At 39.8% G+C, this 16,649-nt stretch overlaps 1 protein-coding gene across 3 annotated transcripts in view; it reads left to right on the top strand.

Annotated features, from left to right (window-relative positions):
- Positions 1–16,649, top strand: part of AFG2A (AFG2 AAA ATPase homolog A) — a 203,624-nt gene that overhangs the window by 156,987 nt on the left and 29,988 nt on the right. For all 3 annotated transcript variants that reach the window (XM_061994288.1, XM_061994289.1, XM_061994290.1), the window contains one exon: positions 5,185–5,349. In XM_061994288.1, coding sequence (XP_061850272.1) covers positions 5,185–5,294 — 110 coding nt within the window. In that variant the 3' untranslated portion in view covers positions 5,295–5,349. The remainder of the gene's footprint in view (positions 1–5,184; positions 5,350–16,649) is intronic.

Genomic DNA, 16,649 nt, shown 5'->3' on the forward strand with positions numbered 1-16,649 from the left:
CACAGGAGGAGTATGACTGACTTCAAAATGCTCCAGACATGTTCAAAAACTGTAACAATGAAAGTGAAAAAAATTGCATGGCCAAATTAGATTACAAGATATGGAATTCGTCTCATATTCAGGTGTCCATCTAAGTAAGGACCACAGCCAGATTTCATAAATAGCAGTTGTTAATTTGAGTTGGAAGGATTTGGTTATAAAGGAAACCGATTGTTCTCTTATTTCTAGTCCTGTCATTTTCATCTGTGGTCTAATCCCAATGGACTCCAAAGGCAGAACAAAAGTTTTAGTTGCATTTTTTTAGGTACTGCATTTAAAATTAATGTATTTACTTGAAATGTTTAAGTTTAGTATAAAAATGTGTTCCTTCTTGTGGAGACTGATTGCAGCAGAAAACACGTAGTAACATTGATTCTCCATATGAACTTACTTGCTTTCTCTTACGTACCTCAGAATGCTGTTTACTGTGCAGTTTGCGTTTTGCTGTGAAAGTTACCTTTTACTAATGAAACTGTTGTGAATTTGCCACTTTTTTTTAAACAGTTTTTTTTCTAATGTCGGGTTACCTTCTTGCACTAATTATGTATGATATTTTGTTACAAAATCTGATTGAGAAGGATTTTGATGACTTAGGCATAGCTGTAGAAGTATGTCAGTAGGAAAGCTGTAGTTTCTATCCTGCAGAAAGCTCATCAACTGGTTATGCTGCTGTCAGTGTTATAATTTTGCATTGTTTCACAGTGTAGTTCTTGAAAAGGCCAAAGATCCTTTGAAAAATCTAACTAAAAATGGATGCTTTAAAAAAAAAAAAAAAAAAGAAAAAGAGGAGGAGCAAAATTTGCAAAGCCCTGAGGTTAATTCTAGTCCATTCTTAACAGGAACCACAAATATTTTCCTGGCTTTTCCTGTTTAAGTTTTCTTTCCTGAAATAATTATAATCATAATTGCATACGAAATACACATTTCTGAACAAGCTGTCGTTTCCAATGACACATTTTGAAGTAATATTCTTTGTTAATTGCCAAAGAATTAAACATTTCTTTTTGAAAGGGGGCAGTTTCTTCTCAATTAAAATGTGGTTTTGCTGTTGATGATACTATGTATTACCTGATGACTATCCTACTTTCCTAGTGCATCAAGAACACTGTGTCTGTGTGCCACTAGTAACTTTTCAATACATAAGCACTTAGACCCCCCCTTTGTTACTGTTGTGGTAACAACAGAAAAAAAATCACATAAACTTGCAAAAGAATTGCTTAATGGTATGAAGTATTCTGGTTTCTACCAAAACCCCAATTACTTAATTTTGTGCCCTTCCTGGCCTCCATAAATTATGCAACCCTCACATCTCAACATCAGTGAATTATGTAGCTCAGCGCACACATCAATTAATTTTGGCCCCATCAACTTCCCACCTTCTGTGTGCTCCTAGCCTCAAATCACTTTTGCATCTCCCAGCCGCGAGCGGTTAATTTTATACTCCCAGCAGCTTGTATCTGTCTGAACCTGCAACCCGGCTTCAACTCTTCACCCTCCCCCACCTGCCTCTCCTTTTGCACAGCCAAGCCACTGCTTTCTCCTGCAGAATTCCTCCTCCTCCAGTTCAGCAGCAAGGATTAATCCCAGGTGACTTCCCCTTCCGCCTCACCAATGGGTCAGTGCTGGATCCCAATGCACCTTGCAGACAGCGAGGCTGGTCTGGAGGTGTCCTTGTTGCGCTTCTCAGCATTCTCAAAGTGCCAATTACAAGACCAAGGCTTCATCTTCTGGAACTGTCTGTGAAAGTCGTGGAGCAACCATCTGCAAAACCCATCCTGTGGGGAAACCTGCATCATGCAACATCGCACTGAGAAGAGAAATGGCTTCTGAGTCTGTAAGAAAAGCAGCGTTGAAGAAAAAGGTGGTGCCAGCGTCTATCAAACTCAACACTGCTGCCAGCAGCAGAAGTAACCATGACCTGGGCCTTGTTGTTAAAGCTGACACAGCGGCTGCAGATGTCCACACCAAATACCACAGTAGGCTTCTCTAAGCAACCCAGAAAGTGCTCATTTTCCTCCAGATGAAACTTCAGTGTACAAAAACATCAAGAGAGATATCTCGTTTCCTTATTGCCGACCTCTACATGCATCTCAGTTCTGAATTATTTTGCCCAAAAAGGCACAGTATCTCCCTGAGAAGTATGCAGATAACAAAAGCCTGAGAGGGCAACATGATATCCCGCAAACGAGATCAGCCTCGACTTTCCATTGCTCTCCAATTACTTTCAGACCACCAGGCTGCAGAGCACCTCTGCAGCCCACCTGTGGCCTCTCACCAGGAATTTTGTCTCCAGGAACTCAGGACAGGTCAAAGCAGGCCTCTTCCTTACTCTCCTCCTCTGGTTTTAGGTCCTCAGGAGCATAGAGGGCAGGAAACTGTCAGCTTACCAAAGGGACAAGGGCAGTGACAGTGGAGTGAGGAGGAGTCGGGATGTGCATGCGGTCACTTTTCCCGTCCCATCTGTTTGGACTATCAGGAGGGCTGGTGGAAACCAACTCTCAGTACAATCTGCTTTTCTCTCCAGGGTCTGGGAGGGAATTTGACTCTTCTCTCAAGTGAGGTTACAGAATCTTTTCTCTCCTCTCCTTCTTGTCTATGTCTGTTTAAGCAGCAAGTGCTGCAGAGACTGACTTGTGCTTTTCTTGTACAGATCCCAGCACATCTGGTCGTCTTGGATAAGGTCCCTAGGCCTGATTGTAACAAAAAGTAATGATAGCATGTTTAATACTTCGGCCTCCAACTTTGACTATATATAAAATGCAAAGCTTTTAGGACAAACCAGAGGAAATAAAATTTTTAGTAACTGAGGAAAAAAACCAAAATTCATTCTTTTACATCTGCAGATGTGCTTTGCAAGCATGGCTGCTCCAACGTGTTAGAAGACTATCTCAGAACTGAAAGCCGATGCAACACAGGAGAGCACTTGCTCCCAGTTGCACAACAGCCATGGTCATTCATCAGTGTGAAGCTAAGCTGGCTCTAGAAAATGTTCTAATTATCTAGACGTCTTGATTAAACCTGCCTTGATTTAAAAGAGGCACACCACTGTACTCATGTGAACATTTCTTGTTTCTTCTAAATGATAGAATTAGCTATGGGCATTTCCTTAAGAGCATGCAGAACACAATTGCAATATAATTCCTCTCCCTCCAAGCCTAGTCTTGAAACATGCAAATTTCTCTTTCAAGTGTGTTGGCAAAAAATGGCAATATCCTGATACACACATGCTTTAGACATTGAATTACACACCAGTTCAGTTATCATCAGTGAGTCGAGTTCTCTGGTGGATACATCAAGACTGCTGTGAAAAGTTGCAGTCTGCTGAGGAAATATCAATGGATGGCTTGCTTCTTGCTCTCTTTCTTAGCATAGGCTGCTGCCAGAGACAAGGTATCAGGCTGGATACAGATCTTTAGTCTTCCCAGTACAGCCTCCCTTACATAGCTTGATGCAGTACACCACATCACCGTGTAATTCCTGCTGAGCATTTTCATGTTCTGTTTTAAAAATAACAAGACATCTTTTAACATTCAGGATACATTTTTCCACTCTGAAGCACCACAACAGTCTTTTTAAAGAAACTGTAGGAAGGGTGTTAACTTGATCAATGCTGTGCAGGAAGGAAAGCTCTTTCCTACTATTTTTTTTAGCATAACTTTCACTGACATGATCAGGCTGGGAAAAGACTTACTGGCTGACAGCCCAGGACAACCATGCAATATCTGTACTCATCTGGAACTCTAACTACTCTGCCCAAGGGAGAACCATAACATAAACCCAATTTAGGTTACAGGCTAAATCTTATAAACATTGTTCAGTTCTAAAAAAAAAAAAAAAAGCTTAAATAGTATTTGTGTGCATTTGGTGTGCACAGGTTTGGTGCTTGGTTGCATAGGGTTTTTATTCAAATGTCAGTCTTGGAGATTTTAAGAAATATAGGGAAATGAGCTGCTTCTCATAAACTAAAGAGCTTGGCTTCTCCTGTGTATCGGTTTGAATTGTTTTATGTATTTATTATATGTCTACTTTTTGTCGCTGTCCAGAAACCACAGGGTCACAGAAATGCTGGTTGGAGGCAGCTCTCAGAGACCCTGCGATCTCCATCCTGTGTAACATGAGACTGTCACCAGCAGCAGGTCAAGGAAGGCTTGGCTTCATCTGGCCCAGCTGCAAAACCCCTGAGGACAGAGTTTCCACAGTCTCCTCAGTGACCTGCCCTGAGGCTGTGCTTCTCTTCTAAGGATTTTTTCCTCCCTCCCCGTCTGAACCCTCTATGCTGCCCTTTGTAGCTATTGTCCCCTCTTAGGTTGTCTGTTGCTCCTGCCCAGAGTTTGCTCCGTCACCCTCCCACCTCCCTAATGAACTTACAGTCTTGGTAACCCAGGCCAACCAAAGTGTAAGGGCCAATATATGTGTATGAAACTGTGAAGCTGGAGCCCTAGCTTGGAACTATGTTCATCTGTTGAATTTTAAGTTGTCTTGTGTCACAAGAGAGGGAAGACTTCAGGGGTTTTCCAACCGTTCAAAGCTGATGCTTGAATTTGTGAACTATAGGGCTTTTGCAAGTCTGTGGTTGTTTTTCTCTCCCTTTTTGAAGCTGAGCATCACTGGGCTCTCTCTATTATTGCCTTATTTTGCATTAAAAAAACTGTCAGAGTAATCTGCTCTTCTGTAAGCATATGCAGCTCTAATAATTTGAAGTAAAGCAACATGAATCCAGAACGTAAGCTTCACTTCAAAAACCTCTTTTTTTCTCCCCTTGACTTGATTGAAAATCTGAACTTGGGATGTGTCTCTTGCCACCTATCCTGCCAAGTCCTAACATTCCAGCACACCTTGCTGGAATTAACAAGTCTAAAGTTATTATTTTAGGAAAACGACTATGATTCCTTTATGATTCTTTATTTCCATAAACTGGTGTTTCTCAAGCTGAGTAGCCTTACTATCTTTCCAGCAACTGATTCATTCTAACATAGGAGAATAACCCCTCTTGCACATAGCTTGATTGTTCATGTGCAGCTTCTTGCTTTTGCTGAAATCATTGGTTCTTTGACAGCATTGTTGTTTTTAATGGAGTTGTGTTTTTTACTTTCTTGATGTGTTGCGTCATGTGCTGTAATTTCTCCGATGATGATTTCATTTCAGGCCTTGCTGAGACCAGGACGAATAGACAGAATTATTTACGTGCCATTGCCAGATGCAGCCACTCGTGGGGAGATCTTCAAACTTCATTTTCGGTCCATGCCTGTCAGTGATGAAGTCTGCTTAGAGGAGCTCATTCAGCACACACAGAAATACTCAGGAGCAGAGGTAAAACTTTCTGAATGGTAATGGCTATGGAGTCGGTGAAGAAAGTGGTGGTTTTAAAATTGAACTCAAGAATCATCCTCATATCATCTCTTGAATCTTCTAGGGGTAGGGAGGTGAGTGGGTCAGTGAGGAGAAGATTATAATAGGGGATGTTTGACAGATTTCTGTGTTTCTACTCAGAAAACAGAATACAGTCTGGGGCTTTTTTCCTTCAAGGTCTCCATTGGAGGATTGTTGCCAGGGGAAGGGCCTCTTCTAGGATGAGCCTTAGTATGACCACTGGTGGCCTCATTTAAGGATGTGGTGACAGCAGGAGTGGAGGGAGTTGAGAGCAAATGCTCCCAGACTGCCCAGACACTTCATCTAGGCCACCCCACATCCCCAGGGATCTTTTGCATTTAGAGTTGTGACTGAGAGCCTCAGATGGAAGAAGGAGGAACAAATATGAGACAGTGTAGTGGCATTGCAAGGGAGTCACCAATCACTTTGAAGCTCATATTTATGTATTCTGTAGACTCAAAAGCTCTAAGCAACACTTATTGTTATAGTTTGTTTCTATTAACTTCTGACAATGGACATCGGACAATGATTTACTGACTTGGGTAGAAGAGAAACTTTCTCAGATGCTGCTGCCTGGCAGTTATAATAAGCATTGGTACATTAATGGTCACCACTCTGTTCCCTAAATATTATCCATGTCAGTGTCTCATGAAAGAATATTTCATCTTTTCCTCATTTTGATTAACTGAAAGTAATTGTATTACTTCAGAAATTCAAAGAATGTTATTAAGGTTGTCAGTTTGAGCTCTTAAAAGGTATAAAATGCCAGAATTAAAATCTCCACCTCACTGTAGTCAGTCCTACTGTATGTGTTATCACACCATCTTTAATTATATAGTCACCTTCAATTTTTTCCATAGCTGAGTGGAAAATGTGATGTACTTGCCTCAGTTCCCTCATCTTTCTGGGTGCTGGGCAGGAAAATAAGCTAAGCTGTTGTCTTGATCCAAAAGAGAGGGTGACTGTGGAGTATTTATGTAACTCCTATAGTGTTGAAGCCCCTTCTCAACTAACTGTTCATTGAGTATGCTTCCAGGCAACACTTTTACTCACTTAGCTATCACTTAAATGCTGGTGTGTTGTAAAATGTTACATTGCCTACTGGTAATCTCTGGCTGGTGAGGGCACTGCTTAGGAGTGCTCCAAGTCCAAGGGATGGTGTCAGACTTTGCCATACGCAGCAGCAGTTTTCTGGGCTAGTCTCCAGGCTCGCTCTGGGAAGCTGTGTCACAGCAGAAACCAAAGTCAAGCCCATAAGAGCTTTCTTCCTCCACAGCTCAGTACAAACTGTGCTCTGGGAGCAAATGGATGAAAGCTGCATAGTGAGAGAAGCTGTTTTGTGTGGCACGTCTTTTTGCTGCAGAATGTGAATCTCATAATGAAAAAAAGCCAGTAATGAAAAGGATTTCAGGCTCAAATGTTGGTCTGGAATACAATCACATCTCTACTGCCTCCAGACTTTGGAGTAGTGACTTGAGATAGTCTACTATGGTTTTACCCGGATGTCAGTGATACGACTTTTGCTGCCCTGGGAAAATTTGTCTGCCTCTGACTGAGTTACAAGCCTCCAAAAAACATAAATATAAACATATTCTCTGTTGTGTGTGGAAACTCAGGCAACGACTGTAATGCTTGTGTTTCAGAAATTCCAAGCATATGGGGATTTCCTTTGGATCTTGATCAGCTGAGGCTCTAGTGGTGAATTCCTGTGCTTGGTTGATAATGAGTTGCAAATGTTTTGGTGCTGTCTTTGCACAGAATTAAAAATAAGTTAATAGGTCATTGAGTGCAGCTACAGACTAGTTGGGGGGGGGGGGGGAACCCTGCCTGTTTCTAATGCAGTATTTCTCATGAATTTTGAAAGAATTATAATAACTGGGATGTAAACAGTAAATACATAAAAGCCCTCGTTCAGTGTTCTTTGGAAGAATACATAAAAAGTCTTGACAGTTGGCACGCACAGTGGCCAGTTTCATTAAAGCCTTTTCTTCCTAGTGTCTCCAGATTCCCAGCTTTACAAATAGTTTCCGCTGTTGAATGGCAAGTTCCCATTCCACTGTTCTACCCTTTGTTTAGACAAAGAAATGGAAAATGCTTGGTTTTGTGACTAGAAGATGCTCTATGAATAGGGAGTTGCGTGTAAAGATGCGTTGAATCATCCTGACATGAGCTGAATAAACAGCAAGTAAAGTGGATAGCTCAGTATACATCTGGCTTCCAACTTGGCCCTTTTTGAGATCAGATATTTGTATATTTTCACTTGTCATCACTTATGACCAGTTATCTCTATTCACCTGCTGGATGTATGTTTCTCTTACTGAGTACCTTTAAAGATATATCAAGATAGCAAAATAGGGTGATTACTTCCTACTGTTTCATGGGAGAGAAGATGGAAGATAAGTTATGAGGGTGAATTATAATTTCCTTCTCTCACGTGTAAGGGAAGTTTAATGTGAAAAAAAAAAGGAGCATGAGAGGAGCAATGTCTGTACAGTTAGTTTTTGTTACAGTAATAACATAGGTCAAACAAAGCCTTAGCTTTCTACAAATATTTGTATTTGAGTTCGGTCTTCTTATCCAAGCCCTTCTGAAGCAGTGCTCTGTAGCAGTGCTTGAGGCTTTTCTTCAAGGATATTTCAGTATCTGTTAAGTTCAGAAAAGTAAGCAATTGGTTTTGAAAGTTTCTGAATAGCAAGGTTTGGCCTTGGAGATGATATCGACATCAAGGATCATTCCCTCCTCCCTCTATGGTTACTTCTTTGGCTGCATCTCTGCCCTGAAGGCATCTTCCATTTCTCAGGACCACCTCAGATTCTTTTTAGCTGAGCTAGTGTGATCAAGCCACACTCAGGGTAGGTCTGGCCACCGCAAGAGCAGCTCTGAGGTAACCCTATGTCTTGTTTACCCTTGCATGCAGGCCAGCAGGTTTCTCTGGCATGGTGGAGGAGCAATCAGAAATGCTCTAGTCTTTGCCCTCAGCTTTTTTTCCTAGGAAATTTCTACTGAAGGCTGTATCTGGACAGCTGGCATCTGACATGGTTCAGCAGGATGCTGTGCTGTGCTAGGCTGCACTGCTGATTTTGCCAACACCTCCAGATGCTGTAGTGTTACCAAGAAGCACTGGTAGGCATGGAGGAGAAGTCTTGTGTCCCTGAATGTAATAAAAATGGTTAAAACAGTGAGTATCATCCTGCTTCAAAACTTTTATAAGGTTTATTTTAGTGTTCCTGTATTTCGGTTTTGGGAACATTGTGGGAGATGCAACTTCTATAAAACTGATTTTTTTTCTTAAAGGTTTTATGTAGTTGGGATGTCTTTACTTGGGGTTTGTTCAGTTTGATCATAGCTTTTTCCAAGAGCATTTTCACTGTTAGACTTCATGCTCAGAAGTTTTATCTGTTTGATTTCTCATTGTGCTTTCTATAAAGTATGATTAAAAAATCCAACAACAGAAGTATTTAAAAGCAATGTTTTCAAGTGCAATAGGCGTGGCTTCTTTGGGTCTTATTTGGTTACTTGCACAATGCTACTGCAGCCAGCTTGCTTTAGAAGACATGGTCCTTCCACAAACTCAGGTGCTCTAATTTAAGGTTCAGATTAGGGTATTTGTAATTAATGGCTGCTCTCTGTTATACTAGAAAACACCAGTAGTCTCAGTACACTTCCTAGCACAACTAAGAACAAAGTCATGTGGACGGTATATGACAGGAAATTGCTTGTCCTGTAATTTTGAAATTATATGTTGTCTCAAACAGAAAAGAAGAAAGGTTATAGCTGGAACATGTCTTAGTCTAGAGGAAGGACACCTACCTTTATAAATGTAAAGACTGATGTCATTCTTAGATCTGCGTGGAGGAAAACTTAAAAAAAAAATGATTTTATCATTTGCTGTTACAAATTAAGTGGAAGGGGTGTGTCTGCCTTCAGATCTTGGAGTTGTAAAAGAGTATATGAAAAGGGACAAGCAAGGGCTGAAGACAATGCTTCCCTACTGTAGAAATCTTTTGTTCCATAAGGTATGTGATTAAAAGGATAATAAGCCTAGTAGCGTGAAGGACCTTCTTTCCTTGTCCAAGATCCAGTCAGATTATGGCTTTGTTAGAGTTTAGAAGGCAGTAGCAGAGAGGGAGGTTTGAGATAGAAACTGAAATGTGTTGTTTTGAGTTTAAATTTGGCTAGAAGTAATAAAAAAAATTAAGACAAGTGTGCATATACAAGTAAGCTAATAGGACTGACTGTTTTTAAATTGGTGGAAAGCAGGTCATGGTGAAAGCAAAGGCTGGCATTGTTTTTATAGTATTATCAGTTTCCATGCTTACAGGACACAATAGTGAAGTGAGAATCTGGGAACCTGTAAATCTTTCACTTGTTCTTAGTCAAAGTAGAATAGTTAATGTAAAAAATATCTTTCTCACTTCGCAATAACTCTCAATGGAAATACAGAGAGTGAAGGAGAAAAGCAAGCCAATGAAGGTTTGCTCTGGCTCAAACGAGAAAATATTTTATGCCAAAAAGTGTCTTTGCAGCAGCACATTAGCTCAAATCAACTAAAGCATTTGACTTTTAAAATATGTGTTCCAAAACATGCATGTTCTTGTTTACCAGACAGTGACATGTTTAAACTATAACATTTAACAAAAAACAGCCCAAACAACTAAAACCTTCCTAAACTCTTTCTTATAGAAGAAAGTACCAACTACAAAAGAAGTGAAGATGCATTCCATTTAGGTGTACAGTAGGGTAAACATTCTTGAGAATTCTTGAGATTGGAAAAAAGGTTTCTTTTTCTAAAGAGCATCTACAGTAAAGGTAAGAAAGGGCTTAGATATAGGGGGAGGGGAAAAGAACATATGATAAATTTGGAACTGTTACTTTCCTTACATCTTGTTTTTCAGAAGGGGAAAGATCTTCCAGACTTAAGGGAAGGGCCTTCTGCTTAACATTTTTAAAGAGCAATGGATCCAATCCTGTACAGTAACCCAAAAAGAGACACAAGCTATTGGGACTGAAGGCATTAAAAAAAAACAACAAAAAAAGAAACAAAACACCAGTGAAGTTTCTGTGTGGAGAAAAAAAACCAGTAGACCAAAAAATCAGTAGACTCTTCCAATCATGTCCTAGCTAAAGCTCATGGTTTTAATTTTTAAATACAAGCTTGTTTATTATATGCTTAGGTATGCTAGATGCAGAGCATTCAATTCCTATTGATTTCAAAAGGCATTGAAGGTGCTCAACACATCATGCCTTGCGACTGCCCCTCAGATTTTGAACTGCTAAGACACCACCCAAAAAAAAAAAGGATAAATCTCATGTGTGATTTGAAAATACGCTCTGGTAACTAAGGTATTTGTGCCTGAAATTACTCTGGCCTGAATGATGGACAGCCTTTCCTTCTGAAGGAATTCTGCTTAGCTCCACACTAGGATATGGTATTTCCAAGTGAGAAGCACCATCAAATTGAAATGCAGCAAGATTAAGGCCTCGGATGAACTTAACAAAGTTTCACTTGGAATGATGCATAGAATCTATTAATTTATATCACTCATTGAAAAGCGAACATTTTTGTGTGGGTGGGTGAGGAAAAGAGACTCAGCCTTCATCCAATATGAGCCGTACAGGATCACCACCTTCCTACACACATTTATCAGTGCTGAGGATGTGTTTGGCACTGGTGGCTGGAAGGTGAGGAAATACCTGGCATTCACAGTGTTTTCCGAATGTCAGTGTTTGGGATAAACGAGATGAATCACCGGAAAGGAAATAACTAACTACACAGGACTTCCCATGGGATTTTGCTTACTGCTGGTCTCACAAGAGCCTCGTACGTGCAGAATGTGCTTGGGCAGATTGGGAACGAGGGCAGTGTGAGCGCCGGGATAATCACTCATTGGCATGGCGGTGCTGAACCACGAGAGTTTGTGGTGTGATGCTGCCTTTCCCCGCTCTCCTTTTTAGGCACTTTAGAAAAATCTGGTTCTCCTCACCCATTTTTCAGGAGATGGGGTGGGGGGGTTTGTTACCCTGAGTGGGCTGATTTTCATCGCCTCTTGCATCAACTGAGATACGATAAAGTACTGTATGCATTCACCCTATGAGTATATAAAGCACGGCTGACAATTAGCATGTTTATGCAGAACATAAGGTTTGGTACACAGGGGAGTATTTGCACTGAAGTTATTCATGGCTAGCTCATCTGGGAAACGTTTTATCCTTCAGTGAGATAATGATTTGCTAATAGTGTAATCAAGAAGAGGAGATTTAATGCATTTGGCTGAAGGGACATCAGTGTTTCTGAAAAGGTCAGACCCATTAACAGCTCAGTAAGATACAGTGGAAACTGCTTCCGCAGAAACTCAAAGAACAGTGATCTGCAGGAAAAACTTGGGGAAAATGCCAGAGGGAATTTGAATGAGCCCCCAAGTGAGCACCAAATAGTGTTGAGATATGAAATTTAGCTGGCTTCTCAAGCCTAAGATTTTTTTTTTCCTTCATACAGGACAAAGAACTGAACATTTTGATTCCTTAAATGCTGGAAGAGTCAGGGTGCAGGAACCTTACTGCCAATTTCAATATTCTTTTCTTCCATTCTGTATCTTCATAAACTATTTTAATGACATCATCTACCCAGGTTCTGTACATGAGCACTTGTATTTGCCTTTGTCCTCCCTGTGCCTTTGAAGGGTTGTTTCTTGTTGCATGCCTGTTTGTAGAAGGAACCTACAATAGGAGCATCACTTCTGTCAAGGTTAAGCAATCCTCTGCCAACAGAGCTGCTCACTTTCGATGAGCTTTTACTAAAACAACAGTAGTTTACACCAAACCAGCAGAAGCCTTGGGAGATGCCTGCATTTACCGACAGTGCTGACTATGCTGTTTACTTCCCTCCCTGCCCTTGCCTTCCCTTTTCCATGCTACCTTGTATGCAGCAGAGTTACCAGGAGCTCTCCTTTGTTAAGGGTGGCAGAAGGGAGTGTGTTGCCAGCACAGCAGGAGACTGTTGAGCTGTCACCAGAACACAGGCTTATGAAAGAAGGACCTAGACTGATACTCTTGTCAGCCAGCTTCACTTGCCCTGTGCTCTTGCCTGTGGCTTCACTGCTTTATTGTCCTGGTTTTGGCTCTAATTCCCAGCAATGGAAAAATATGTTGCTCTTTAAAAGCAGATGGGAATTCATTGCTGAAGGAAAAAAATATGTCTCCTTAGGCTACTGCTATTGTTTTCTTTTAGTTTTATTTTTTGCCTGTGAGTTATTTCTAGCAACTTTTAATTTAATTCATTCTTGATTTTGGTTTTTTTTTAATCATACGGTGGGGATTATTCTTCAATGTCCTGAAGTACATACTTTCAGTATACTAGTGATCCCAAATAGGAGCATGTAATGTTCTGAGCAAAAAATGCATTATTAGGAGGGAATTGAAAAATGTTTCTTTATTTCTACCTTTTGAAGTATTTTCATGTACATAACCCAAATGTTCATATCAGTTCAGAGTGGTAGAATTTGCTTTTATGTGAAAAGAAAAAAAAATGAGCTCTTTTTCCTCACACTGACCTGTTTTTCTGACTTAAACCTGTACTGCTGGCACTTGATCTTCTAAGTTACGATGTGTCGCAGGCTATGCAGTTAGAATTGAGGTTGCTGCTTTGAGTTTGATTCAGCTCTAATCCTAAAGTATAAGGCAAACAAATTAGAGAAAGTCGCTAAGAAGTCACTGCACTTTATAGAGAATTAATTCCTGTTCCTTGGCTCTTACACACCAACTTCAGGGCCAGATCTTCTACATATAGAAGCTGCTGTAAGTATTCAATATGCCTTAGTACCTTAGCAAAAGATAGGGGTTTTGTTTCATTTTCTATGAGACGACTGATTTATATCCCCTCTTTTCATAAACAGAGGGTAAAAAAGTAAATACTCTTACATACCCATTTCTAGCCTTTAAGATTATCATGCGGTTGACTGGCTGAAGTGTCTGTAATGATTACTTTTAAAAGTATGCAATGTCTGACTACCAAACCTCAGTGCTCAATTTACCTTCCTCTATGTGTATATACTTTTTCCTCTTGGATGTACCGAGGATTTCAAAGGATTTTCCCTTGGAGGTAGCACTGAGGCATAATCTTACACATCAGCTTGGCTCAGAGAGCTGCAGAGGTCTTCCTGCTTCTGCAGTAAAGTTTCCTTTCCGTCCGTAACACAATCAGTCCTTCAAAAAATAAGGGTAGTACTTGGACAATGATATCGAAAATAGTTCTGATTATTATCTTTACTGGCACTAGGAATATTTAAATGTAGTACCTGAAGGCTAACTCAAATAGGATGTTTATACCAGGTGAAACCATACAGAGGAACACCTTGTGCTGACCTACTTGTGTTTCTGGTACTCTGCCAGTTAAATTGCTGTCAAGGTGGAAGAAATGTTAATGAATGGCAGAGGAATAATAGAGTTCAGATATAAAAGCTTATTAATCTACCTGAGTATTGTTGCTGTGAATGAAGAACATGTATTTTAATGGCAACACTAACTGTTTACACTTCACTGAACTGCAAAGATTGGAGAGGTGTGTGTGTGTATGAGTTAAAATACTTGAACATATATTCGTATCTTAGTGTACATATAAAATAGGATATTTGCCTTTGCAAGTCATCAGTGAAGTAATTTTTTGCTGTTGCAAACATTTGGGACTTAATAATGAAATAATATCTAATAAAATCAATTTGTGTACCATTAGATTGTGAATATCTTGAACAATAGATGGACTGATTTTGTAACTTAAAAACTCACTATGAAAGCTACATTTGTATAGAATGGTCACCAACTATTCTGCTTCCATTGCTTTCTCCTGGAATAGAAATAATATTTGATTTGTGTAAATTAAAAGTTGAGTTTATTTTGGGAAGGGTGATCATTATTGACAAATAGTGGAGTGGTTTTTGGGGGAATTTTTTTTTCCTTAATATTGGAATTGTGATATATTTTAATAATTCCCATCCCTAAAAATGTGCATGAGCCACAAGCATACACATGAGTTGTAATCCTATTAAGTTATTTGAGTTTGAAATAACCTGTGCTGTATTCCTTTCAAAGAGGTTTTGATTATGTATGACTTTTTTTTTCCCAAAAAAATCTTGCTTAGAAAAATACAATTGAAATACCTGCTTTTAGTCTTTGTTCTTTTTGTATTCACAATCTTTAGCAATAACATTGTTGGAGTTGGAGGCTTTTTGGTGAGATTAAACTGCTCAGCAGTAAATCTGAAAGAGTTTGAGAAGTTGTTAGTAATTAAGATAGTCACAGATGCTGAATGTGGGAACAGGGAAGCTTTTGGGTCTTTCCAGCCAAACGTATGTTGTCAAACAAGGAAATTTTCATTCTTGCCATATAACTTCTGTTTTCACAGCGTGCCTTGAGCACCGGCTGTTCATGAGGAGGAGAGCTGCAGTCTATTGAAGAAAGCACCTTAAGGGGAGCTATATGTAGCTGGCTTTCTGTTTTGTATTTGAAACCTAACAAAGATTTTATATTGGCACAAAACTTTGGGTTTAGCATTCAAACCATTGCCTGGAAGCTGTCATATGAAAGTAACATTTCTGAGCACTCCTGAAAAGCTGATGGGTGCATGCATTGCTGAAGCTCAGAATTTTGTATATCAAAAATTGAAAGTGGTCATTTCCAAGTTATCTTTTATGCTTTCTCTTAAATACATATGGAGGTACATAAACCTTTAGATTGCCTTTGGCAAAAGAATTAAGTGGCTATTGGCAGATGGAAACAGCACAATACCTCTGCAGCAAATTATTAGTTGTGTTAGTTGCATTTCTGTGCAGCTTTTTGCTTTTAATTCATCTTTTTCAAACTATGACCTAGTTCTCAGCTTAAGCTTTTTGTTTGCTGTCTTTGAGTGATGAAAACATAAATGATAATTGAATAGGAAAAAAACCTTTTGGGTCTTATTCTTCTATAATTTGTCCATGGCATTGAATGTATAAAAGTGAGCCATTTGATCTGGGTTAGTCACTTGCAGTGGAAGAAAACAGAGCAAAACATAGGATGGCTGCAATTGCTAATTGGTCTTGACATCCCCATTGTGATGGAAGGAGAACCAAAAGCATTTTGCCCAGTTTAAAAGAGCTGCTTTGGATTTTGTTTGTTTGATGCCTTATTTTCTCCTTCAGGGATGCTGGGAGGTTACTTATGATTTTAGAGTAATTAGTGTCTTACAGAAATTGACGTTGTGGTGTTTGATATGCAATTTCCTAGAAAAAGAAGTACATTTCTGATAAAACTAAACTTATTGATATTATACTTAACATTGCACAGTGAAGAATGCCATTGGAGGGAAAGGAGGGGGAGAGCAGCAATTTTTCTTCAGTCTTGTATAATTCGATCTTATTGTGCTTTTTACTGGGATAAACTTTGTCTTTTTCCAGAACTGTTCCCAGTGAGCTCCCATTTGCTTAGAAACTGATGAAAAAGGAGTCAGGAGAGGAAATGTGCCCAGCTCATGGGTTAGGCGCTGTGGATAGCAGCAGCAGTATATTTCCAAGTATTTGTGAGTTTGTGTCAGGAAAAAACTCTTTCCACTCCATCTCTCATGGGCAGCCACTTTCCCTTGCAAAGCATGTTTTTTTGTTGTTCAGCTAATGAAGGACTAAGGAAGCCAGGAGGACAAGTTTTTGAGGCTTTTTCTCATGACAGGCAATGAAAGGGGCTTGGGTGTTCAGCACTGCCACACCACCACAAGCAAGCAAAAAAAACACCCTAAAACAACACAACCCCAAAAGGATGTGGCGCTTGCATTTCTGGTTGCCTTTGCCAGTTACAGTTGTGGCTGAGTACCTGGAGAGAGGTGTTTTGGGGAGCTCCCTTGCCAGAGAAGGCATACAGTATGGCTGTAGGGATGCGGGCTCATTGCAGACTCTAGTAATCAGACATGTTACCACTTTATGGGAGCTTGCCATTTCTGTGGTCATTTTTGTGTATTTATGTGTTACATAAACAGTGAGGAGGGGAGGAGGGAGAAACAAACTGCACTTCTCTGCTAGTGAAACAAAATTTGTGGCAAGAAGATGTGTTCGGTAATTTAGTATAAACAAGAGAGAACAAAACTTTTCTTGATTTTTTTTTTTCCTTGTCTAGTTTAAGACATGAGGACTTCCAAGGAAGTGTTGTCAGCCTTGTTTTAATATTCAAGCAGTTAGGCCTCATCATAAGACATCAGAACTCTTCAGAAGTAGAATATA

This window comes from Colius striatus, chromosome 3 (genome assembly GCF_028858725.1).
Source record: "Colius striatus isolate bColStr4 chromosome 3, bColStr4.1.hap1, whole genome shotgun sequence".
NCBI lineage: Eukaryota > Metazoa > Chordata > Aves > Coliiformes > Coliidae > Colius > Colius striatus.